The sequence below is a fragment of the Mandrillus leucophaeus genome, unplaced genomic scaffold (genome assembly GCF_000951045.1).
Source record: "Mandrillus leucophaeus isolate KB7577 unplaced genomic scaffold, Mleu.le_1.0 Scaffold65, whole genome shotgun sequence".
Classification (NCBI taxonomy): Eukaryota; Metazoa; Chordata; class Mammalia; order Primates; family Cercopithecidae; genus Mandrillus; species Mandrillus leucophaeus.
The window spans coordinates 6754597-6774596 of NW_012107030.1; the positions used below are offsets into that span (position 1 = coordinate 6754597).

A 20000-nucleotide genomic window follows, 5' to 3' on the forward strand; every position below is an offset into this window, starting at 1 on the left:
TCACCGCAAGCGAGCGTGTGCAGCTGCGGCTGCCTGGAGGGCGAGCTTAGGAGGGGGCTGGAGCTGCGGGGCAGCGGGAGCAGGAGCAGGCCGAGGGTCCGCTGGCCAGAAGAAATCTGGCCTCGGAACACGCCATTCCCCGCGCCACTTCCAATAACCACTAACATCCCTAATGAGCATCCGAGCCGAGGGCTCTGCTCGGAAATCGTCCTGGTCCAACTCGGCCCTTGGAGCTCTAGAAGATTGCCGCATCTATTTTTTTTTCTTTCTTTTTTTTTTTTTCCTAGGGCAAATAAAGTGAGCCCGGAAAGGGAAGGAGGGGGCGGGGACACCATTCCCCCCGAAAGAATAAATAAGTAAATAAACTGGCTCCTCGCCGCAGCTGGACGCGGTCGATTGAGTCCAGGTTGGTGGCATTTGGAGCTTTTTTCGTTCTGTTTGGGAACTCATTGCCGCTTCCTGTCCCTCTTCCCCACTCCTTCTTCCTCCTTCCCCCGGCCACCTCTTTCCGTTTTGCAGGCGTCTCCCAACTTTGGGGCCCGGGGGGCGCTTGTGGCGCCGGGCTGCACCTGCCGGGGAGCGCGGGGACTGCGGGCCAGCGCGCTCGCCCTGGGCGGGGGTGCGGAAGCGCCCGAGTCCGGGCACCGGGCGAGGGTGTGAGAGGTGCGGACACTCAGGAGGGAGCCGAGGACACGCGGTGGGTAGGGGCGCAAGAACTGGGTTTCAGCCCCAGTCGGAACATCGGTTCCCCATGGCTTGGCGGCCTCTGGAGGGAGACGAGTCCCGGGGAGAGGGAGGGCGGCGACAGGGGCTAGGGATTGGCGATCTGAGTGGGGAGGGCCGGCGGCTGAGGGAGCTCGGTGGCTGACGGAGGAGGGGGAGGCCAACTCATCGGGAGAAGGGGCTCTTTCGGCGCCAGGGCTGGCTGGGGAGCTGCCGCCGCCGCCACCGAGGGTTTGTATTCCAGGCAGCGGCCGGCTCCGCTCCCGGCGCTCGGAAAGTACCGTTTATTTATTTATTTGCTCGTGTTCAGCCTCTCGGATTGAACCCAACAGACACCCCCTTGGACTTTAGGAACCCTCTTCAGACCTCTCCAGCCCTCACCCCCATTCCCGTGTCAGCGGTCCCTGGAATACACGCACATGCACCCCGACCCGGGTGGGGGTGGGTCTTCACCCTGGCGTTGGAAAGTCTCCAAAGGCGGGAACGGGGGAGGGGAGAGGGGCTGTGGGGGGAGTCTCCTGCGCTCTCCGCTCTCATCTCAAAGTGCGCCCTCCCTTCCAGGTTGGGTCGGACCTGAACCCCTAAAAGCGGAACCGCCTCCCGCCCTCGCCAGCCCGGAGCTGAGTCGCCAGCGGCGGTGGCGGCTGCCAGACCCGGAGTTTCCTCTTTCACTGGATGGAGCTGAACTTTGGGCGGCCAGAGCAGCACAGCTGTCCGGGGATCGCTGCATGCTGAGCTCCCTCGGCAAGACCCAGCGGCGGCTCAGGATTTTTTTGGGGGGGCGGGGACCAGCCCCGCGCCGGCACCATGTTCCTGGCGACCCTGTACTTCGCGCTGCCACTCTTGGGTAAGTCGAGGCCCGCCGCGGGCTTTCTTACCCGCTGAGTCTTTCCTAGGGTCGTTTGCAGCAGCCCACTCCGCCCCCCGCACCAAAATTGGGGCGCGGGTGCGGTGGATGTGGGAGGAAGAAGTTTCGTTTTGGGGAAGGGGATCGCGAATCCCCGGGTTAGGGAGGCGGTGGCGGTGCGGCGCTGCCCGAAGCTTTTCGGGCTTGGTTTTGATTTCCTGTGGTTTTTAATGACCCAGCTTGGCGGGGGACTAAGGAGCCCTCCAGCCCAGGGCCCTGCAACCCCAGAGAGTCTCCGGCAGCTCGCGGAGCCGCGGCAGGCAGGTGGAGTTGGGGAGCACTGGGGCCGGGAGACAAAACTTGGAAAAGTTTTTCCCGAGTAGCTTCTGAGCGCTCTCCGCCCGGCCGACCGCTGACCACGGCTGGCCTGCCCCGCGCCCAGCGCGCGCCCGGTGCCCAGTCCGCCGCCGCGCTTCTCCTCGGAAAGACCCTGAGTTTTAGTCGGGCGGAGCGGGTGGCTGGAGCTGGGGGTGGCCCAGGAGCCCGGGTCGTCGCTCAGGCCAGGATGCCGCGGGGCGGAGGGCCGACGTGCACGGTGGGCAGCGCAGGCTCTGGAGCAAACCCTTAAAGCCCGCGGGCTGAGCCTGCGCCACCCTTCCCTACGGGCCCGGAAGGGAGAGGAGCTGGAGTTCCTGGGGGCGGGAAAATGGACTCCCGGATGGTCGAGAGGTGGACCCGCTCGATCCCTGAGCAGGGCGCCCCCGAAGGCTGGTCAAGCATCCCTGACCTGGGCGCGCGCCCTCGCCCGGATCAGGGGCGTCCCGGGTCCCCGCCCGCCGCACTCAGGCTCCCTCCCCTCTACCCCGCAGACTTGCTCCTGTCGGCCAAAGTGAGCGGCGGAGACCGCCTGGACTGCGTGAAAGCCAGTGATCAGTGCCTGAAGGAGCAGAGCTGCAGCACCAAGTACCGCACGCTGAGGCAGTGTGTGGCGGGCAAGGAGACCAACTTCAGCCTGGCATCCGGCCTTGAGGCCAAGGATGAGTGCCGCAGCGCCATGGAGGCCCTGAAGCAGAAGTCGCTCTACAACTGCCGCTGCAAGCGGGGTATGAAGAAGGAGAAAAACTGTCTGCGCATTTACTGGAGCATGTACCAGAGCCTGCAGGGTACGCCCGGAACCTCCCCACACCACCCTGCGTCCCTCCCCGAAGGCAGGCGGGCCCTCCGTCCCCCGGCCAGCTGATCTCATCCTCCACTCACTTCTCCCCAGCTGCGGAATGAGGACCTTTCATTGGCCCCCAGGGACAACGGCAGCTGGTGTTTGCTGGGCTGACCAGCATTGTTGAGCCTGGTTGTTGGAAAACCCATGAGGAGGTCGGGGGCGCGGCGGGGGGCCCCCCTGGGACCCCACTGACCTCTCTGAAACCTGGTCAGAGCATAGGAGGAGGATCCCACTCAAGGACCCCAAGGAACCCACAACTTCCTTCCAAGGAGAGCCAGCCTGGAGCTTTCGGTGGCCTCAGAATAATAATAGGAGGGCTTGCCCTGCAGCTGGTCTGGACTTTCCCCCGGTCTTGTTCCCTTTAGTCTGCTCTGACCTGAGATAAAGTATTGTAAAAGGTCCAGGAAAATCCATTCTATCTTCACCCTCCCCACCAAACGTGATCAAAGGCAGATGTGTGAAAAACCGTTTGTCATCTTACATTAGCTGAGTCTTGAACCAGCTGGTGTGGTTCAACCTCGGTTATCACAGAAGTAGCTCAGGGAGAGAAAGAACCACTTGTCACAACCATCCAGTCCAATGGGAATGTTTTGGTCCTTGTAAGCCAGAGGGGGCTTATGTTTGTAAACCTAACACAAACACCTTGTGTGTTCATTCTCGACTGAGACTCACACGGGAGATATGTATTACACAGATTTGACCTGTCAGCAGCCACTTCCTCCAGAGTCTATTAATGAAAATCTGTTTCAGAGATGGGCTGTTTAATAGCCATGGTACCTGCCTTCCAACTGTATGCCAAGTTTTGGGAGCAAGCAGAAATGTGGGTCTTTCCTGGGTCACCTTTCTTCCATTGGCTCCTGGAGGCAAGCAGGGCTCGTGACGTCATCGGCTCCAGCTTTCCTCTCTGATTTCTATTCCTTTGCAAAGAGTGGGGAGAGTTTTCTGGCAAGATCGGGCTGGGTTGTTCTCCAATGTTTTCATGGCACTCTGGGGAGAACAAGGACAACAAAAGCAGAGGGAATGAAAAGAAATAACCATAGAGAAAGAGATGCATTTGAAATCTTTCAAAGTTTCAGCATCTTTTTGTTACACAATCATAACATAATTAGAATTCAGATTCAGCAGCAAAAACCTGCTTGAAATATATGATTTTCATATCTGAGCCCAGTCTTTCTGTTGTTTTTAGGAAATGATCTGCTGGAGGATTCCCCATATGAACCAGTTAACAGCAGATTGTCAGATATATTCCGGGTGGTCCCATTCATATCAGGTAAGCAGATTTATAGTTCCACCCCGATGCTTTTGTGTGCTTGAATTCGTTGGCTTGCATTCTCTTTGGCTCTCAAAGAGCGTATAAGTAGATAGTTGAATGGCACAGTGTTTCTGGGAAATTAGAAATAGGATGATGATAATGAAGAGGCAGAATGCCTAGAGATGATTGTATGACTTGAAAGTAATTCTAAATGAAGTAATGTGGTGTGGTGGTTTGGAAGAGGTTCGAGGGAGATGACTTGGTTGAGTTTTTTGGGTTTTTTTTTTTTTTTCCACATTAAAATATGATTGGCCATCTCTTGCAAAGAGAGTGCCACTTCTGTCTGTAGGTGGCAATCGTATTCTCTTTTGCTACATACCTTACATAGTGCCTCCCTGGAAATGGGATCTGTTCAGATTATGCCACTTACTTTACAAGAGGCCTGAAGATAATCTTAGATTGTTGAAAAATTTGGGATGAATTCTCTTGTCTGCCTTTGATTTAAAAGATTAAGCTCTGCCATTTGTTAAGAATTCTTTTGCTTCTATTTTTTCCTGAGCAAGTGTGTGCATTTATGAGAGAATGTACTCCTGCCCCAATGGCCCTTTTAAATGTGGTCTCGCTTCCCATGGTTTGTTTTGTCTCTCTTTGCAGTTCTATGTGTGGTTTGGAAATGAACTTTGTTTTAGAATTAAGTTTTTCATAACATCTGCATTCAGACAGCCCATAAATAAGCAAGGCAGTAATTTATCTTTATGACATACAGATTCCAGACTAATGTTGTCTTTATTTATTTACAGTTTAGACATTTTCTCAAGTATATATAGCCACCACAAATTATACGTCTCTCAGTGGTTAAACGTGATGGTTAATGTTGAATTTGATTCTATGAGATTATGGTTTGTAACTGGTGAGAGTGTCCTGGTGTTCTAAATGTTTTGTGTTTTGTTTGTTTGTTTGTTTGCTTTTTGTAGAAAAGCCACAGGATCAAGGGAGTGTATAAATACTGATATTTTATTTAGGTGTAGTATACATGCATGCATTCATCCATTCACCAAACATCCATTGAGCCCCAACTATGTTCTAGCTATTGTGGTTTGGGCAGTGAGCCAGTCATCACCTTGCCCTCACGAATCTTAGAGATAGACAGGAACTGACATTTATCAAGCCTTATTATTTGCCAAGCACTGTGTTAACAGTGTTACATCATTAATTTATGTAATCATCAAGTGCTTCTTAGGTATTAATATTTCCATTTTATAGATGATTAAATTGAGGCATAGTGAAGTTAGGAAACCAGCGCCAAATCACGAAAGTCTTAAATGGTAGAACCAGAATTGAAACTTGGATTTGTTTGATTCTAAGCTTTTGTAACATCTACCCTTTGCCACTCAGAGTGTGGTTTCTATACTGGCATCATTGACATTGCCAGGGAATTCATTAGAAATACAGGATCTCATTTTAACTACTGAATCAGAATACACATTTTAACAAGATCCCTGGGCTGGGTGCTTCATATGCACATGAAGCTTGAGAAGCGTTCCTCTACATCATTCTGTCTTTTCCTTCAGAGGAAAAGTGTGTGTGTGTGTGTGTGTGTGTGTGTGTGTGTGTGAGAGAGAGAGAGAGAGTCTGTTTTGGCATAAGATATAAGGATACAAGCTTAGTATAAGAGGAATTCAAATGTTTCTCTGTGTAATGCCAATAATTTCCACTCCATGTCACTTCTAGCGCTTTCTGTCCCTTTGATCCAGCCAGGACAGTGTTTTAAGCAGTGGAGAGGAGATGTACAGACAAACGTATGTGACCACCTAAGCTCTCCTGGGAGCAGATCTGTAGAAACTAGGATGCAATGTGGCCAGTGGAGTGCCAGAGGCAAATCTGACCTTCATCCTGCTTTTGAGGGACAATGCCTCTTACCTACTGTCTGCCCTGTGGACTCCTCAGTCTTTGTACTGATCCCTTGGAAGGGTATGAGCCTCTCCATGGTCACTGATAGTGAGGAAGCAGGCAAGGAAGAAGGGCCATTGGATTTTAATTTCAGAATTTCTACGAGCAATGGGTTTTTGTTTGTTTGTTTCTTGCACTGCAGCCAAGGGCCCAGGCTGGAGTGCAGTGCCATAATCTTGGCGCACTGCTACCTTTGCCTCCCGGGTTCAAGTGATTCTCCTGCCTCAGCCTCCCGAGTAGCTGGGATCGCAAGCGCCTGCCACCATGTCTGGATAATTTTTGTATGTTTAGTAGAGAAATACATGTCACCATGTTGGCCAGGCTGGTCTTGAACACCTGACCTCAAGAGATGCGCCCGCCAAAGTGCTGGGATTACAGATGTGTGCCACCATGCCTGGCCACAATGGGGTTTTTATTATTTTTTTAAAAAAACTTTTTTTAGAGACAGGGTTTTGATCTGTTGCCAAGGCTAGGGTGCAGTGGCTTGATCACAGGTCACTGCTGCCCCAAACTCCTGGGCTCAAGTGATCCTCCTATCTTAGTTTCCCGAGTAGCTAGGACTACAGATGTGCCACTACACCAGCTAGCAATTGAGTTTTTTAACACTCATTTTCCCTCTCAGAGTTGCTCTTTCATTTGTATAATGAGGCAACTGGAGTAAATAATCTCTAATTGTTACAGTCCGTGGATCTGAGAAAAGGTTGGGCTCATCTCTAGAATTCTTCCACAGTTCTCTTACGTCACCTTCTCCAGCCTTGCAATCATTTCAGCTCTTAAGGAGGCATGGTCATTCTCAGATACAACAGGTTTGTCTGAATTTATGAGTATTGGACCTTCTTCTGCATGGGCCGAGTTTCACTTATGCATTCCTTGGATCCCATTCACAGGCCAGGTTTCTTTTCACAGAAAGTATGATCTGGAGTTTGTGAGACCTTCCTGCCTAGAACCCAGAAATCATAATGAATCAGCCAGAGCCAGAAAGGCCTTGTCTAGAGCTTCATTTTCTATCTCAAGGGCATTGGCTTTAGGTTCCAGCACTAATGAGCTTTGACCTCTGACAGTGACTGTGCTCCTTAAGTGGGATAGTAAAGCCAAATGGAACCTCGAGAGGCTTTAAGTCATTAAATAATGCATATTATCCAGTTTGGCCTTTGTAGGATGGAAAAAGATGGAGGAACAGGATGATAAATGTTGCTTTTCACGGTTTGAATCTGAGCTTTCTAGAACATCCCTTCTGTCTTGAAAATTTGTCTGAGGAAACCAGGACAACAGTGTCTCTGCTTTTCACAGATATGGTAGCAATCAGTTTCCATATTTGGATATCTCTGCCCAACATGAAGAGCGTGTTTATCCACATACACTAAGGGTGAGCTGAATCCTCCCAAGGAACAAGACATGTTTGACATTCTTGTGTTTCCATTTTCCTTGGATTCCTCAAACCCACGGTCATTTTAGCCATTGTTTGCTTGCTAACCACATAAAAGGCCTTGCTGATGTATTATCAGTGGTCTGTTGGGAACAAGCAGGAGAACAAAAATAAGGTGGAATCTAAAAACCGTCCTCTCTGTTTTGAAGCTTGAAATGCAGAAGGGAAACCAAGTAGCCAAGTCAGGAGAGAACTGCAGAGGGAGGGTGGAGGGCTGCTTTCCAGAAACCTGAGAGCGGAAGCCTTTGGCCCCTGGGGCACGATTAAGGGCTTGAGGCGTGTGTTTCCTGTGGGGTGAGGCTAGTGTGGGTTTTAGGGGCCTGGAACATGAAGTGAACGGGAGGACACACAGGAAAAAGTAAGCCAGTGCAAGAGGATGTCGGAGGAGAGGCAGGAACACAGAAGCATCCTGGGATCCCAGAGGGCAGAGCTGTGTGGGCGCTCAGGGGCTCAGAGGCAGAAGCTAGTATGCGCAATGCACTGTTTAGCATCTGCGTCTCTCTCAGCCAAGCTCTCTGCTCTTGCACCTCTGTTCTGCCCCTGCTTTTCTTCCTCAGAAAAGTTGAAGACACAGCAAGAAGTAAATAGGGATTTGAAAGGATAATGAACCAATTGGCAATTTTTTTTTTTTGGACTCTCTGGAGTGGAAGAGCAAAGCAGTGAGAAATTTTGAAAATACAGTGAGTACTAAGAAAAGCCTGAGGATAGGGATCAGAGGGAGGACAGAACCACCTCTTTGGCAGCAAGGTTTAAAACTATTGATTGGGAGACTGGATTTTTGTAGAGAAGTCAGGAGATGCCAGGCCTTCCTTAAAATGCAAGTTAATGATATTGCATGCAAGAATCAAGTGGATAGATTGTAGGGAAAGAGTAATGTTAGGTTTTGAACATCCTGATTTTCTGGAAGAAAAGGTCGCAGCTTCTGGCACTCGTCTTTTTCCTACCAAGTCCTAGGAGTGACTTTGACCTTCCTGGGAAGCCTTAGGATCTCCAGATTGGTTCCCAAGTAATTGGAAGTGGTTTGCTCCAGGATGAGATGCGCCTAAACTCTCTTTTGAGTCTTGCCTCTTTTTTTCTGAGTGATTCTCTGAATAATTAGCCATGTTTAGCATTTCTGTTCAAATGCACCATCATATTTAAGTCATTATTTTTAAAAAAGTTATTACACAGTTTACATGTTGGAGAAGAGCCTTGTAACATCACCTGCTTTCTTGTCAGGTCATGACGAGAGAAAGCCTTGTAAATACCAGCTATTAGGGGTCGTGGTGGTCCTTTTCTTGCCACTCAGCTGTCTAATCCTGGTTCCTATATTTGAGAACCCCCATTCATTTCCTGTTATTTACTCTGGCATATGGTAAACTCCTTAGTGGGCCAGTGGAGGCCCTGCTCTCCATCTTGAAGCCCCACACCCCCTCTCCACTCAAGCTCACTGAGCGGAACAATTCCCCAAGTATTTCATGTGCATTCACTTTCCTGTGCCTTTGCACATGGCCTTGCCTTTACTTAGAAAACTTCTATCAGTTCTTTAAGACCAAGATCAAATTTCGCCTCTGAAGGCGTTTGCTGGAATCCCCCCAAACAGGCAATTCCACTCAGGACTCCCTCATGCTCCGTCGTGCTCTTGCCTTTATGGTAGCCATTAATCACAGCATATCGAGAGGACTTATTTATGTGTCTGTTTTTCCCACTGGAAAGTCGGAGACTTGCTTGGTATGCCGGGTGTCAACTCAGCACCAAGCATCCTTCTTGATCCTGAGCCGGCATTCTGTCAATCACGAGTAGTTGAATGTTAGAGAAGAAGGGTCCCTAGAGATCTAGTCCAGCACTCTGTTTTACAGACTTGAAGCTCAGAGAGGGGAGGGGATTGGACAGGGTCACAGTGCTTGAGGGTAGGCTTGGGGACCTTTGCCAGGTCTTGGCACTGGTGTAGGGGGAGCCAGCGTTGGCTCCCTTCTGTCTGCATACTCTCTGGACAAGCCTCATTCATTCTGGAGACCTCAACCACCACTTATATCAATGACTCAGAGCCTTCCTTCCTACTGCATCCTCTCCTGAGCGCTAAACCAGCATTTCCAGCTGAGTCCTGGACGACTCCATCTGGCGGTGTATCAGTTAACTCAAACTTAGCATGTCCAGAATGGATCTCATCATCTCTCCTTTGCTCCTTATACTCTCTCTTCCTGGATCTCCAGTTTTATTTAACAGCATTATTGTCTTCCTAGTGATCTGCACTATAAGTTGTGGAGTCATCTCCGTCCTTTCCACTGTCTTCAACCCTTCAGTCTGACTCATCACCAAGCCCTGCTGAAATTACCTGCTGTCTTTTGAATTGCTCCCTTCTTTCCACATCATGGATATAACTGTCTTATCTCTCACTTGAACTCTGCATGGGCTTTTCCAACTGACTTCCCTAGCTTCTCCCAGTCCAATCTGACCTCTTCATTTCCAGGTCTTGTGCACCTTGGTGACTTCCAGGAACACTTTGGCTTCAGTCTTCCTTCATTCCTTTACTAACTGGCTTTTGATCTCGCCCCAGCCACCATGTATCATAGACAAGACAGGCTGAGCAGCTGCCGTTCTACCAGCACTCTGGGCAGCTTCATCCCTCCATATTTTGCACCTGCCATTGCTGGGAGAAAGAACGCATGCTCTGGAGTTCCACCAACCTAGGTGAATGAATCCCAGCTCTGCCACTCACCTTATCTTGAGCTCACTGTGCCTCAGGTTCCATGGGTGTAAAATGGGATGATGATAATGCCTACTGTATAGGTTCTTGTGGATTAAAGATGCCATATGTCAAATATCAGGTATAGTGCCTGAAACATACTTGGTCCTCAATAAATCTCAGTCGTTTTTAAAGCTACACTAAGGCGATGTTGGCTTGCTCCTGACTCAAGATTGGGACTCTTTTCAGCAGACCACATTGCCTCATCAGAGAACGATGATTCTATGTCTTGCAAAAGGTAGCAAACCTGAGCCTTCAGGAAATGAAAAATCTATCCTCTACCCAAAAGGCCCTAGAGCCAAGTCCTGTCTCTTAATCTCCCGGCCTGAGGCTTAGCTACCCTGTGGGAAAGGTCTTCCTTATTCCTGTACTGAGTCTCTCCTTTTCCCTTGGACCCCTGTCCTCATGCCCTGTGGTTGAAAGTGAGTTGGTTGCAGCTGGAGATCACCTGGGGTGGGAGCTTTTCCTGTGCTTAAGGATTCTTGTGATCAGCCTTCCCTTCCAAGCTTGGCTGATTCCTATTCCTCTAACCTCTCCCCATAAATCTTCTTTCCAGTACCCCTCATAGCGGCAAGAATTACTGCTCCCTGAGAAGGGCATGCCTTAAACCTGGGAGATGCTTCCGTCTGCAAAGGCTCTGCTAAGTACACTTACATTTCACTTTCACAGACCACTACTTTTGGTTTTTATTCTCTCCCTCTTCTGCCCCTCAGCAATCCATTTTTATTGTAGAACAATAGGAAATTGCAAACAGGTAAAAAAGGAAAAGAAATTTTAATCACCCAGTGTCCTACCACCCCAAAATAACCGCTGTAAACATGCTAATGGGAGCTTTTTCCAATTTTTGCTATATATGTAAATATGTATAGATGTGTAAGTACATACATGCATACATACATATATGTTTTTTACAAAAATGGTGTCATAATCTACATCTACTCTCTGATTACCTGCATGATGATCTGAAAAACCTATGTCTTTCTGTCTCACTGACCAGTTCCTAAAGGCAATATTTTATTATTTAGATTAAATGTCAACCTCAAGAAGGTCCATGAATAAAGGAGTAGGACAAGCTAGTATCTGTACACTTGTGGCAAAGACCCGAATGTTCCAGCGAAGGCTGTGAAGGTACAGACAGTTAAATATTTTGCATAGAGTCATTGTAGGTCCTGTTACCAGAAGAAGGGAGATAAAACATCAGTGAATGACAGATAATTGCGTGAACTGAAGATTGTTACAAGGTGCAAATTATTTATAGCCAACATGTCTGTCCTCATTCCTTCTTCTTAGTCCTCTGAAGTATTTCTTTTTGCCATCTCTTAGTTTCTCTGCTGTCGAAGCTTCTTCTTTCCAAGGGATGTCTTTTTTGTTTTTTGTTCTCTGGGACATAGTAGCAAATTCTCAAGAGGATGTATCAATTGGGGCTTGTTTGGTAAAAGAGTATGGATCCAGCAGTCAGGAGATCTGTGTTCCGCTTCCAGCATCATTTACCCCTAACTAGCTGGGTGACCTTGGGCCAGTGTCTGCAGGTCCTGAGAGTCATCTGCTCCTTTTGTAATTTGAGGGCGGGGGCCTAGAGTGAATTTTAACATATTAGGTTGGTGCAAAAGTAATTACTGTTTTTACCATTACTTTTAATGTTTTCCTTCCTTTTTGAAGAGCCCGTATATTGAATCTTGCGTAGTTATTCAGTTAGTTATTCTGGAACTATTTTTCTTTCTAGCATTTTATTCATGCCAAGGAAACTTGGGATCTTGGCATACGTCTTTCATGTTAATAACCTTTATAAAGTATGATTTATTCAACATATACCTTACTTTGAACTAGAATGGCATCTTATTTGAATACATGGAAGAAGATAAAGTACAAAAGAAAATAAGTAAATGGAGAAAACGGGGAAAAGTGAAAATGAGAGTAGAAAAGAGAAAATGAAGCCAGGAGTGAGCTCAGTACACAAATGCATGCTACAAGATTATATTTCAATAAATTAAATGATCGGAAGTGCCACGTTTGTTTCACAAAAGGATAAATAAAACCACTGGATTTGTAGATGCAGTAGGACATCTGGAGGTCATCCTAGTCCTGTCCCCTTATTTTACTGATAAGAAAACAGAATTCCATAAATTGATAGGACAATGGAACATAAATTGTCTACAACAGTGATGACAAGTAAAATTAGGTGTGCGTTTGCTTTTAAATGGGTCTTTGAAACTCTCCATATCTTGGCATTTCCCCACCTCAGTTCAGTTGTCTTTCACCTCTTCAAATCTGTGGCCCCGCTTAGGATACAACACTTTTTTTTCTTTGTTTCTTTTAGCTTGAGAGCCACAGCCTTTGACTTAAGGAGGTAGTTGTCCATTGTTTTGGAACAAGCGTTAATTAATAGGTCTCTGGCAACAAGAACTAGTGGCTGGAATGTTAATTTTCATATTTCTTGGCACCCTTCAGGGTTGTCTGTAAGGAAAAGTGAGAAATTATTTGTTGCTTTAAGCCATGTCAGCCCTCAGATTTTTTTAAAAGATAATCTTTCATTCAGAGTTTTTTGTTAAAGGAGCTAACCACTTCCTGTAATTTAGAGACTCAACTAGCTGGGTCAGTGATGAAAATGAATGGGTAATTTGCATAAGGGGCTAATTTATTGTGTCTCCCGGGCATTTCTTTCATCTCTCTTTCCATTCTAATTAATGTTCTAAGAGGGTCTATCGCCATATCAGAAATTAGGGGTGAAAGCAGCTATTGTTAACCTTTATTATTATGATTTTTTATCTTCTGTAATCTTTTAACCATTTTCTTTTCATATCCAGGATTTACATAGACAGGGCTGTGGGGTATACGGAGAGATTTTAGGGGTGTACTCTTTTACAATCTTTCTTCAAATAGTAGGCTGTTGTAAAAATAAAAATGACTCAGGATAGCTCTCCAGCCACAGGAGGATTTGCAAACCATATAGAAGTATGCAGCCATGGTGGCAGAATTGTTTCTAAATACAAGCTCTCAAAAACATCTTTATAAATGGCTATGCAGACATACAGGCATATATACATTTGTATATTTGCCTGCTCACATGTGCATGTTTTTATAGTGTGTGTTAAGTGTGGACACAATAAAAAATTTTGCCTCAAAAAGATCTTCTTTGACACATGTTTCAGTTGGTCCTGGCTGTGACAAAGGCAGCTGTGTGTGCGAGTGTGACACAGCTGAGGAAAGGCAAGAGAACAAGCAATTTCTTCGAAAATCAATTGCAATTTACTCCTACTAAATTGACCGAGGGTCCGCCCCATCCACGCATTAGCATATGACAGACTTTTAATCATTTGGTCAAGTGGCCTATTTTTGGTCAAACTGCAGTTCCCTTTGGAACTCTGCCCATCCCAGAACTGTGTATTCTCCTCACTGAATCCTCAGTCTCTTGAAAGGGGAGGTGAGTGAGCAAAGAGGAATCCCGCTGGGGAAGCTCCTACCCTGTGTCCCCTTACCGTGCTGTGTGTCCTGCACTAAGCTGCCCTTTCACAGACTTATGTTCTTCTGGTCCTCCACCATGCTAAAAGGTACGTATTGTGTCCTCTGATTTCTGAGGAGGAAAGCTGGGATCAGAGAGGTTGAGTAGCTTTCTTAAGGCCACACAGCTGATACGTGGAAGAGCTCCGATTCACTTCTTGTTCCTGTGACTCCAAAACCTGTGCTCTTTCTGCTGTTAGGTGATGAAATTTTAAGCACAGACCAGGATCCCTTATTTAGAAGGAGCTATCTAGTCCCTTTTCTCCCTCCTTAATTCCCAGCTTTCTCCTCGGTCTTCCACCCTAAAACACTGTTTCACAAAGGGCCTTTAAAGTTGCAATATACACCACTACCTGTTATTTTAATATTTGGGCCTGCAGTCTGATGGGTTATTAATTGACAACCAAAATCCAGAGCACGCGTGCTATTAAAACCATTCCTGCGGAACTGCAGAAATATTAACCAAAGAAGCAATTTCTGGATTGTATCTTTTTTCATTTCAGTGTGAGATGGAAGGCTTCGAAAGTGGAGCAGAATGCCTAGGGCCATTTTTTTGTCATGTTGTTGTATAAATAGCATTACACAGTGATAAAAAAAAAAAAAAGGAATACATAGTTTAGTTCCACTTTAAGGTGACCTAATGTGCTATTCATTTGTCTTCCACCATGCTGGTGCCACTTTCCTCTAGGTCCCTGTGAACTGTGTAAGAAGCACCATGCCGGCTGTGATTTCTGTTGCCCTTTGCACATGATCGTTTTGTGTACAGTTAATAATGTATGAAAATAAGTATTGATTGCATTCTTTGTAGGAGAAGGCCAGCAGGTTTCTTAAAGCCCATGTTTATGAAATGTTTCATTGATTCCTGTTACTACGAGTTTTGAATAAAACAGTTGATGAAGAAGATACCAGGAGATCCCTGAATTCCGGAGAGTTCTCGATGGAACCACTATATATAGTCTTCCAAGTTTGGGAATGGCAAGTGGCATTTGAATGGGAAAAGAAGCGATCAGGCTGAACATACTCCCAATTCGAAATAGTTGCCTTCCCCATGATACTTAAAGAGAAGTAAAAATAATAATTACAGCAGCTGTGAGTTGTAGCGAGCCAGGTGTTTTATGTATCATAACTTGCTTAAGCCTTGTTCGGTAGAGGTACTCTTAGCCCCACTTGGTTGGTGGATAAGGGAACTGGGGCTCAAGTGAGAAACTTGTCTTGAGGGCACACACCTCAGAAGTGGTAGAGCCAGCATTCTCATCCAGGAAGCCTGGCTTCAGAACTCATGCAGTAGCACCCATTTGCATGTATATAACATGCATGGGAGAAATAGCCCATGAAAATATCCTATGAAAGTGAAGTGCACGAACTGCATAAAGGATTATTAGATATTTTTTACTGAGTGATATGTATGTGGGTATATGGTGCATATAATATATATAACATATTACGTTATATATATTACATATATGTTATGTGTACATTACATATTATGTTACATATATATTTATACTTATTTTGGAATGAAGAGAAGAAGAGGTAAGTTTTTATAGTCTCTATCAGTTTTCAGTTTTTCAGTATGACAGAATTTCATTTCTGCCAAATTCATTCATCACATATTTATTAAGAACTTACTATGAGCACAGTGGGAGGCCCAGGTGATTCAGAGGTAAATAGGAATTGTCCTCTAAGAATTCCCGTTTTTGCTTTAGAGATAGATATAAACAAGATAAATTATGATGAATGAGTAGAACCCTGTAGAAAGCTCACATGTGGCCCTAAGATGGGAATAATGGACTGGATGGTGTTGTGGGTCAGAGAAGCCTTGCAAAAGGGGACTTTTCAGCTGGCTTTTATGGAATGGATAGGAGTTTGGTGAGGAGTGCTGACTGGTGAGAGCATTCCAGGCAGAGGCAACAGCCTGGGCAAAGGCACGGTGTGTCCAGGGTTTGCCGTGGCTTGAGCAGCAGTGGTGTGAGAAGAGCTGAGCAGAGAGGCAGGTTTTTCACACTCAGGGGCTTGGCCTTTGTCATAGAAGACAGGAAAGGAAGATGGCTAATTTGTCTCAGCATTGCTGAAATTTTTACATTGAATCGGATGAAATTGCCATTTTAGTAGGTCAACATGGTAGAATAGCAACAATTTCAGACAGTTCAACTTAATATAGTTTTGTGTCATAAAAGCACACGCAGGGGCTCTGGATGCTTCTAGACCAGAGAAGGACATAAGACCTGCTGTGGGTGAGTAACCCCTCCTCATAGAAGGTACCTTCTGGGAAAACAAAAAATGAGGCCAGGAGCACTGTGCTATTAGCCTCAGCTCCAGGTGGAAATGGAGCAAGAGCAAGTGTGGGTCAAGTTCAAGCTCCTCCCTTCCGGATACACCTTCTTGAGGAGAAAGCATGCACAGGCTTGGAAGGCAAAGGCCAAGTGCACGGAGCCCACCATTTAGGTGCGGAGGGCAGTGAGGGGAGCCCACCATTCAGGTGCGGAGGGCAGCGAGGACAGAGGAGCAGGAGTCCCTGAGGCAGGCTGGCTGCGTCTCTCTGGGTGGTCCTGGGAAGGTGCGGTGGGGGCGAGGTGGGGGAGTACAGGTAAACAGAAAGACAGCAGAGCAGACAGGGGCCAGCAGGAATCAATCTAGGAAGCTGGGTCATCCTGAAGGGCCTTGGCTGCTAGGAGGCGTTTTGGCTTGTGGTAGGAGAAAGGTGGTCTCTGACAACGGTTCATTGGGACCCTGTGGATGCTGAGTGGCATGGCTGGTGTTAGGAGGCCTCCCCTGGTGGACAGTGGGGATGTGCACAGTATGGGTCCCTGAGAGGATGGCTCCCATCTGCCTTTCTGCAGGGTCCCAGCCTCAACCCCAGCACTGCCCTTTGTCCTGGGCTCAGGTCGGACTTCTGCTCTCACTTGGGAGCGGTGGCTCAGGTGTGGGTGCCTGGCTCCCTAGGCAGTGTCGTCCTCCTGCCTGGGAGGGATGGTGCTGTCCAGCCTTTCCTGGACCTCTGGAAACCTGCTGGCACCCGTTTGGAGGACTTGAGGTATGGGCTTGTTTATTCATTTATTTTGTATTTGCTGTTTTCTTCCTCTGACTCTCCAGTCTTCTGCCTCGCCTAGCTGTTGACTGTGCCAAATTCTCAACTGGATTCAGAACATTTCGCAAGAGAATGTCTCAATGAAAACTCAAGGGTTCTAAATAAAGAGAGTTGTGTTAATTGAAAGCAGTGCCCACTCACCCCAGGGAGCACCTGCTCGAGGGGAGAGGATGGGGAGGAAGGGAGGGAGGGCTGGGAGTGCCTATGCAGCCCACAGAGCTGGCTCCTAAGAAGCTACTAAACCCTCTCTGTGTGTCCTACCCTGCGCCCATGCTGTGTTATGACATTGTTTTGATGACCGATGACATCAATGGGGCTGGGGTGGGAAGAGGTAGTGCTGCCCTTTTTAGCTACTGATGATCCCTGGGAGGAAGGGCAACACGTTCCTAGGTCAGGACCTACCGGGCTAACCCTCTGCATGCATCCCAGAGATAGGGCTGGGAATAGGGAGGGGCAGGGGAGGAGGTCCTGATGATCCCAAAAAATATATGTGCTGCAGAATAGCACAGTGGCAAGGAGCAAAAGCCTTGGAATTAAGCGCACTCGGGTTTGAATTCCATGTTCCAGCACTTAGTAGCTGTGAGACCACAGGTAAATACTTACAAAGTTCTAGGTCCTGTATGTGTAAATGGGGCTAATAATAGTATCCAGTTCATAGGGTTGCTAGAAGTAACACTTAGGGAATGTTTCATTCGTTTTTGGCCCTCCTGAACTGTGCAGGAAACAGGGGTGGGCGGGTGGGGTGACTGCCAGCGCCTTCCTTTCCTATGCATTCTCACTCCCTTTCTCCTCCTCCCTCAATTTATTAGCATGAAACAGGAATAGTAGATGATTTGAGTGCATGCAGATCTCTTCTGCTCTGAAAAGAAAAGAAACACCAATAGCCATACCCGAAATTACAATTACCAGTCAGTCCAAAACATTGATTTTCTACTCTATGCCTAAGCAGTAACTCAGGTTTCTTGCGAACTTACTGTGCGCCAGAGAATGTGCTAGCTGCTGGGGAGATGGTGGTGAGCCAGAAAGTGCAGAGTACAATGCCATGTAAAGGAAGGGGAGAAGGAGAGAGGAAGAGAACTAGGATGCAGGAAGGAAAGTTCTGGAAGGGGATGGCAGAGAACTAGGATGCAGGAAGGAAAGTTCTGGAAGGGGATGGCAGAGACCTAGGATGCAGGAAAGAAAGTTCTGGAAGGGGATGGCAGAGACCGGAATGCAGGGATGTGGGGAGTGGATTCCAGGTGAGCTAACCCATCAGTGGGAAAGGAAAGGGCGTGTACCCAGCCAGCACAGAAAATTAATACTGAATACGCTAGCCCTGTGTTGAGTGGATGTGAACATGGTGGAAACCTAGTGTTTTTTTTTTTCTGATGATTCTCAAGAATGTTTAAAAAATGCAATGTTTGCAAACAAAGTAGAAACAGTTGAAGCATTGTTTTCTATTAGCAGTATAAGGTTCACTGGCTATGGGTATTTTTTCCTTCTTGCTTTCCAAATTGTAATTTTAAAAGATGAGGCATTTCATATTCAAGAATTTCCTTTGTCTGAAATAAATTATTCATTTCTACTCAGTTTCAGAAACAATGAACATAATACTTAATGCATCATAATTAAGCGGGTGTAGCTTCATATAAAATTATGTTCCATGCATTTTGGTGGCAAACAGAGCAGCATATCCTATATCTTGTCGACATTTGTTCCTCATAAGCAAAATATAAAGAAGCTGAAGCCCAGAAATGTGTTTTCTTTCCTCTCATGGTGGAGGAGGGGGTAACTTTAGACCCAGGCAGCCTTGTTTTTGACATTCCACAGCTGTTGGTGGCTTTGTCAGTCTGCAGAGAAAGTGAACTTACTGCAACTATCTGGTGCATGGGGTCAGGTGAGGGTCAGAATTCTTGAGTACCACACATTTATCTCCGTCTTCTTTGTCTGGGTTTGAGATCTCTCTAGAATCCTCTTGTGGAAGGGCATTGCCTGGAAATGACTTCCTTTGGGGTTTGGTGGCAGCTGTTTTTTTTTTTGGATACTGGCTGGTTGGTCATGTGGCAGTTTTCTGAGGATCTGGCCCTGAGATATTCTTCCTGTGACAAGGTTCCTCTTTAGGAAAATAGGCATTGCCAGCAAGGATCAAGATGTCCATGAATGTCCACTTTAGACTTGAAGATTTAGCTGTTCTGGTTCCCAGGAGCATTTTTTGGGATGCCTCGACTCAAGTTCCAGCCCTGAGGTCAGAGTGACAGCTGGCTCTGGTTGCCAAAGGGCAGTTGTCAAAGAACATTAATTGTGAAATGTGTGCTGGGCTCCCATCAGTAGGGTAGGGGATGCCTGCTTTCCCTCCCTCCCTCCCTCCCTTCCTTCCTTCCTTCCTTCCTTCCTTCCTTCCTTCCTTCCTTCCTTCCTTCCTTCCAGTCAGGGTCTCACTATGTTGCTCAGGATGGTCTCAAACTTCTGTCTCAAGCAATCCTCCTGCCTTGTCCTCTCAAAGTGTTGGGATTATAGTCATAAGCCACCATGCCTAAACAGGAGATGCTTTCATAGGCTATTTCTTTTTTCTTTTCTTTCTTATTTATTTATTTATTTATTTTTTGTTGTTGTTATTTTGTTTTAAGACAGTCTGTCTTTGTTGCCTAGGCTGGAATGCAATGGTACGATCTTGGCTCACTGCAGCCTCTGCCTCCAAGGTTCACGAAATTCTCCTGCCTCAGCCTCCTAAGTAGCTGGGATTACAGGCACCTGCCACCACGCCTAGCTCATTTTTTTTTTAATATTTAGTAGAGACGGGGTTTCACCATGTTGGCCAGGCTGGTCTCGAACTCCTGACCTCAGGTGATCTGCCTGCCTTGGCCTCCCAAAGTACTGGGATTACGGGCATGAGCCATTGCACCCGGTCTCATAGGCTATTTCATTTAATCTTCACAAAAGCCTGAGTGTTAGCCTTGAGTGTGCATGAGGGGCATTATTCACATTCTGCATAAGAGGAAACCAAAACTCGGAGAAGTCCAGTGACCTGCCTAAGGCTACATAGCTAGTTGGTGGCAAATCCTGAATTCGAGCCAAGTTTGTTCAGCTGCAAAGGCCTAGCCCCTTGCATGCTATCCCCCTTGTTGCTGTTTTGATTGTCAAGAACAAAAGTAACTAGATGCAAGATGGATCCTCAGCTACCTCTGGTCTAAGCACTGTTTGTATTTGAATAGAAAACAAAATTACATGTTTTTTATTTTACAGAGGCTTAGGAAGAAGGCCCCGGACTTGGCCAGAAGTTTTCCTGGATGCCT

General features: G+C 46.8%; 1 protein-coding gene across 2 annotated transcripts in view; it reads left to right on the forward strand.

The window, feature by feature from the left end:
* GFRA1 (GDNF family receptor alpha 1) overlaps positions 1-20000 on the forward strand; it is a 220692-nt gene that overhangs the window by 1245 nt on the left and 199447 nt on the right. The window contains exons 2-5 of one of the 2 annotated variants that reach the window (XM_012001135.1): positions 288-406; positions 1285-1570; positions 2440-2733; positions 3976-4059. In XM_012001135.1, coding sequence (XP_011856525.1) covers positions 1531-1570; positions 2440-2733; positions 3976-4059 — 418 coding nt within the window. In that variant the 5' untranslated portion in view covers positions 288-406; positions 1285-1530. Of the gene's footprint in view, position 1; positions 407-1284; positions 1571-2439; positions 2734-3975; positions 4060-20000 lie in introns of those variants that run through there. The other variant, XM_012001134.1, reaches the window with a different exon arrangement.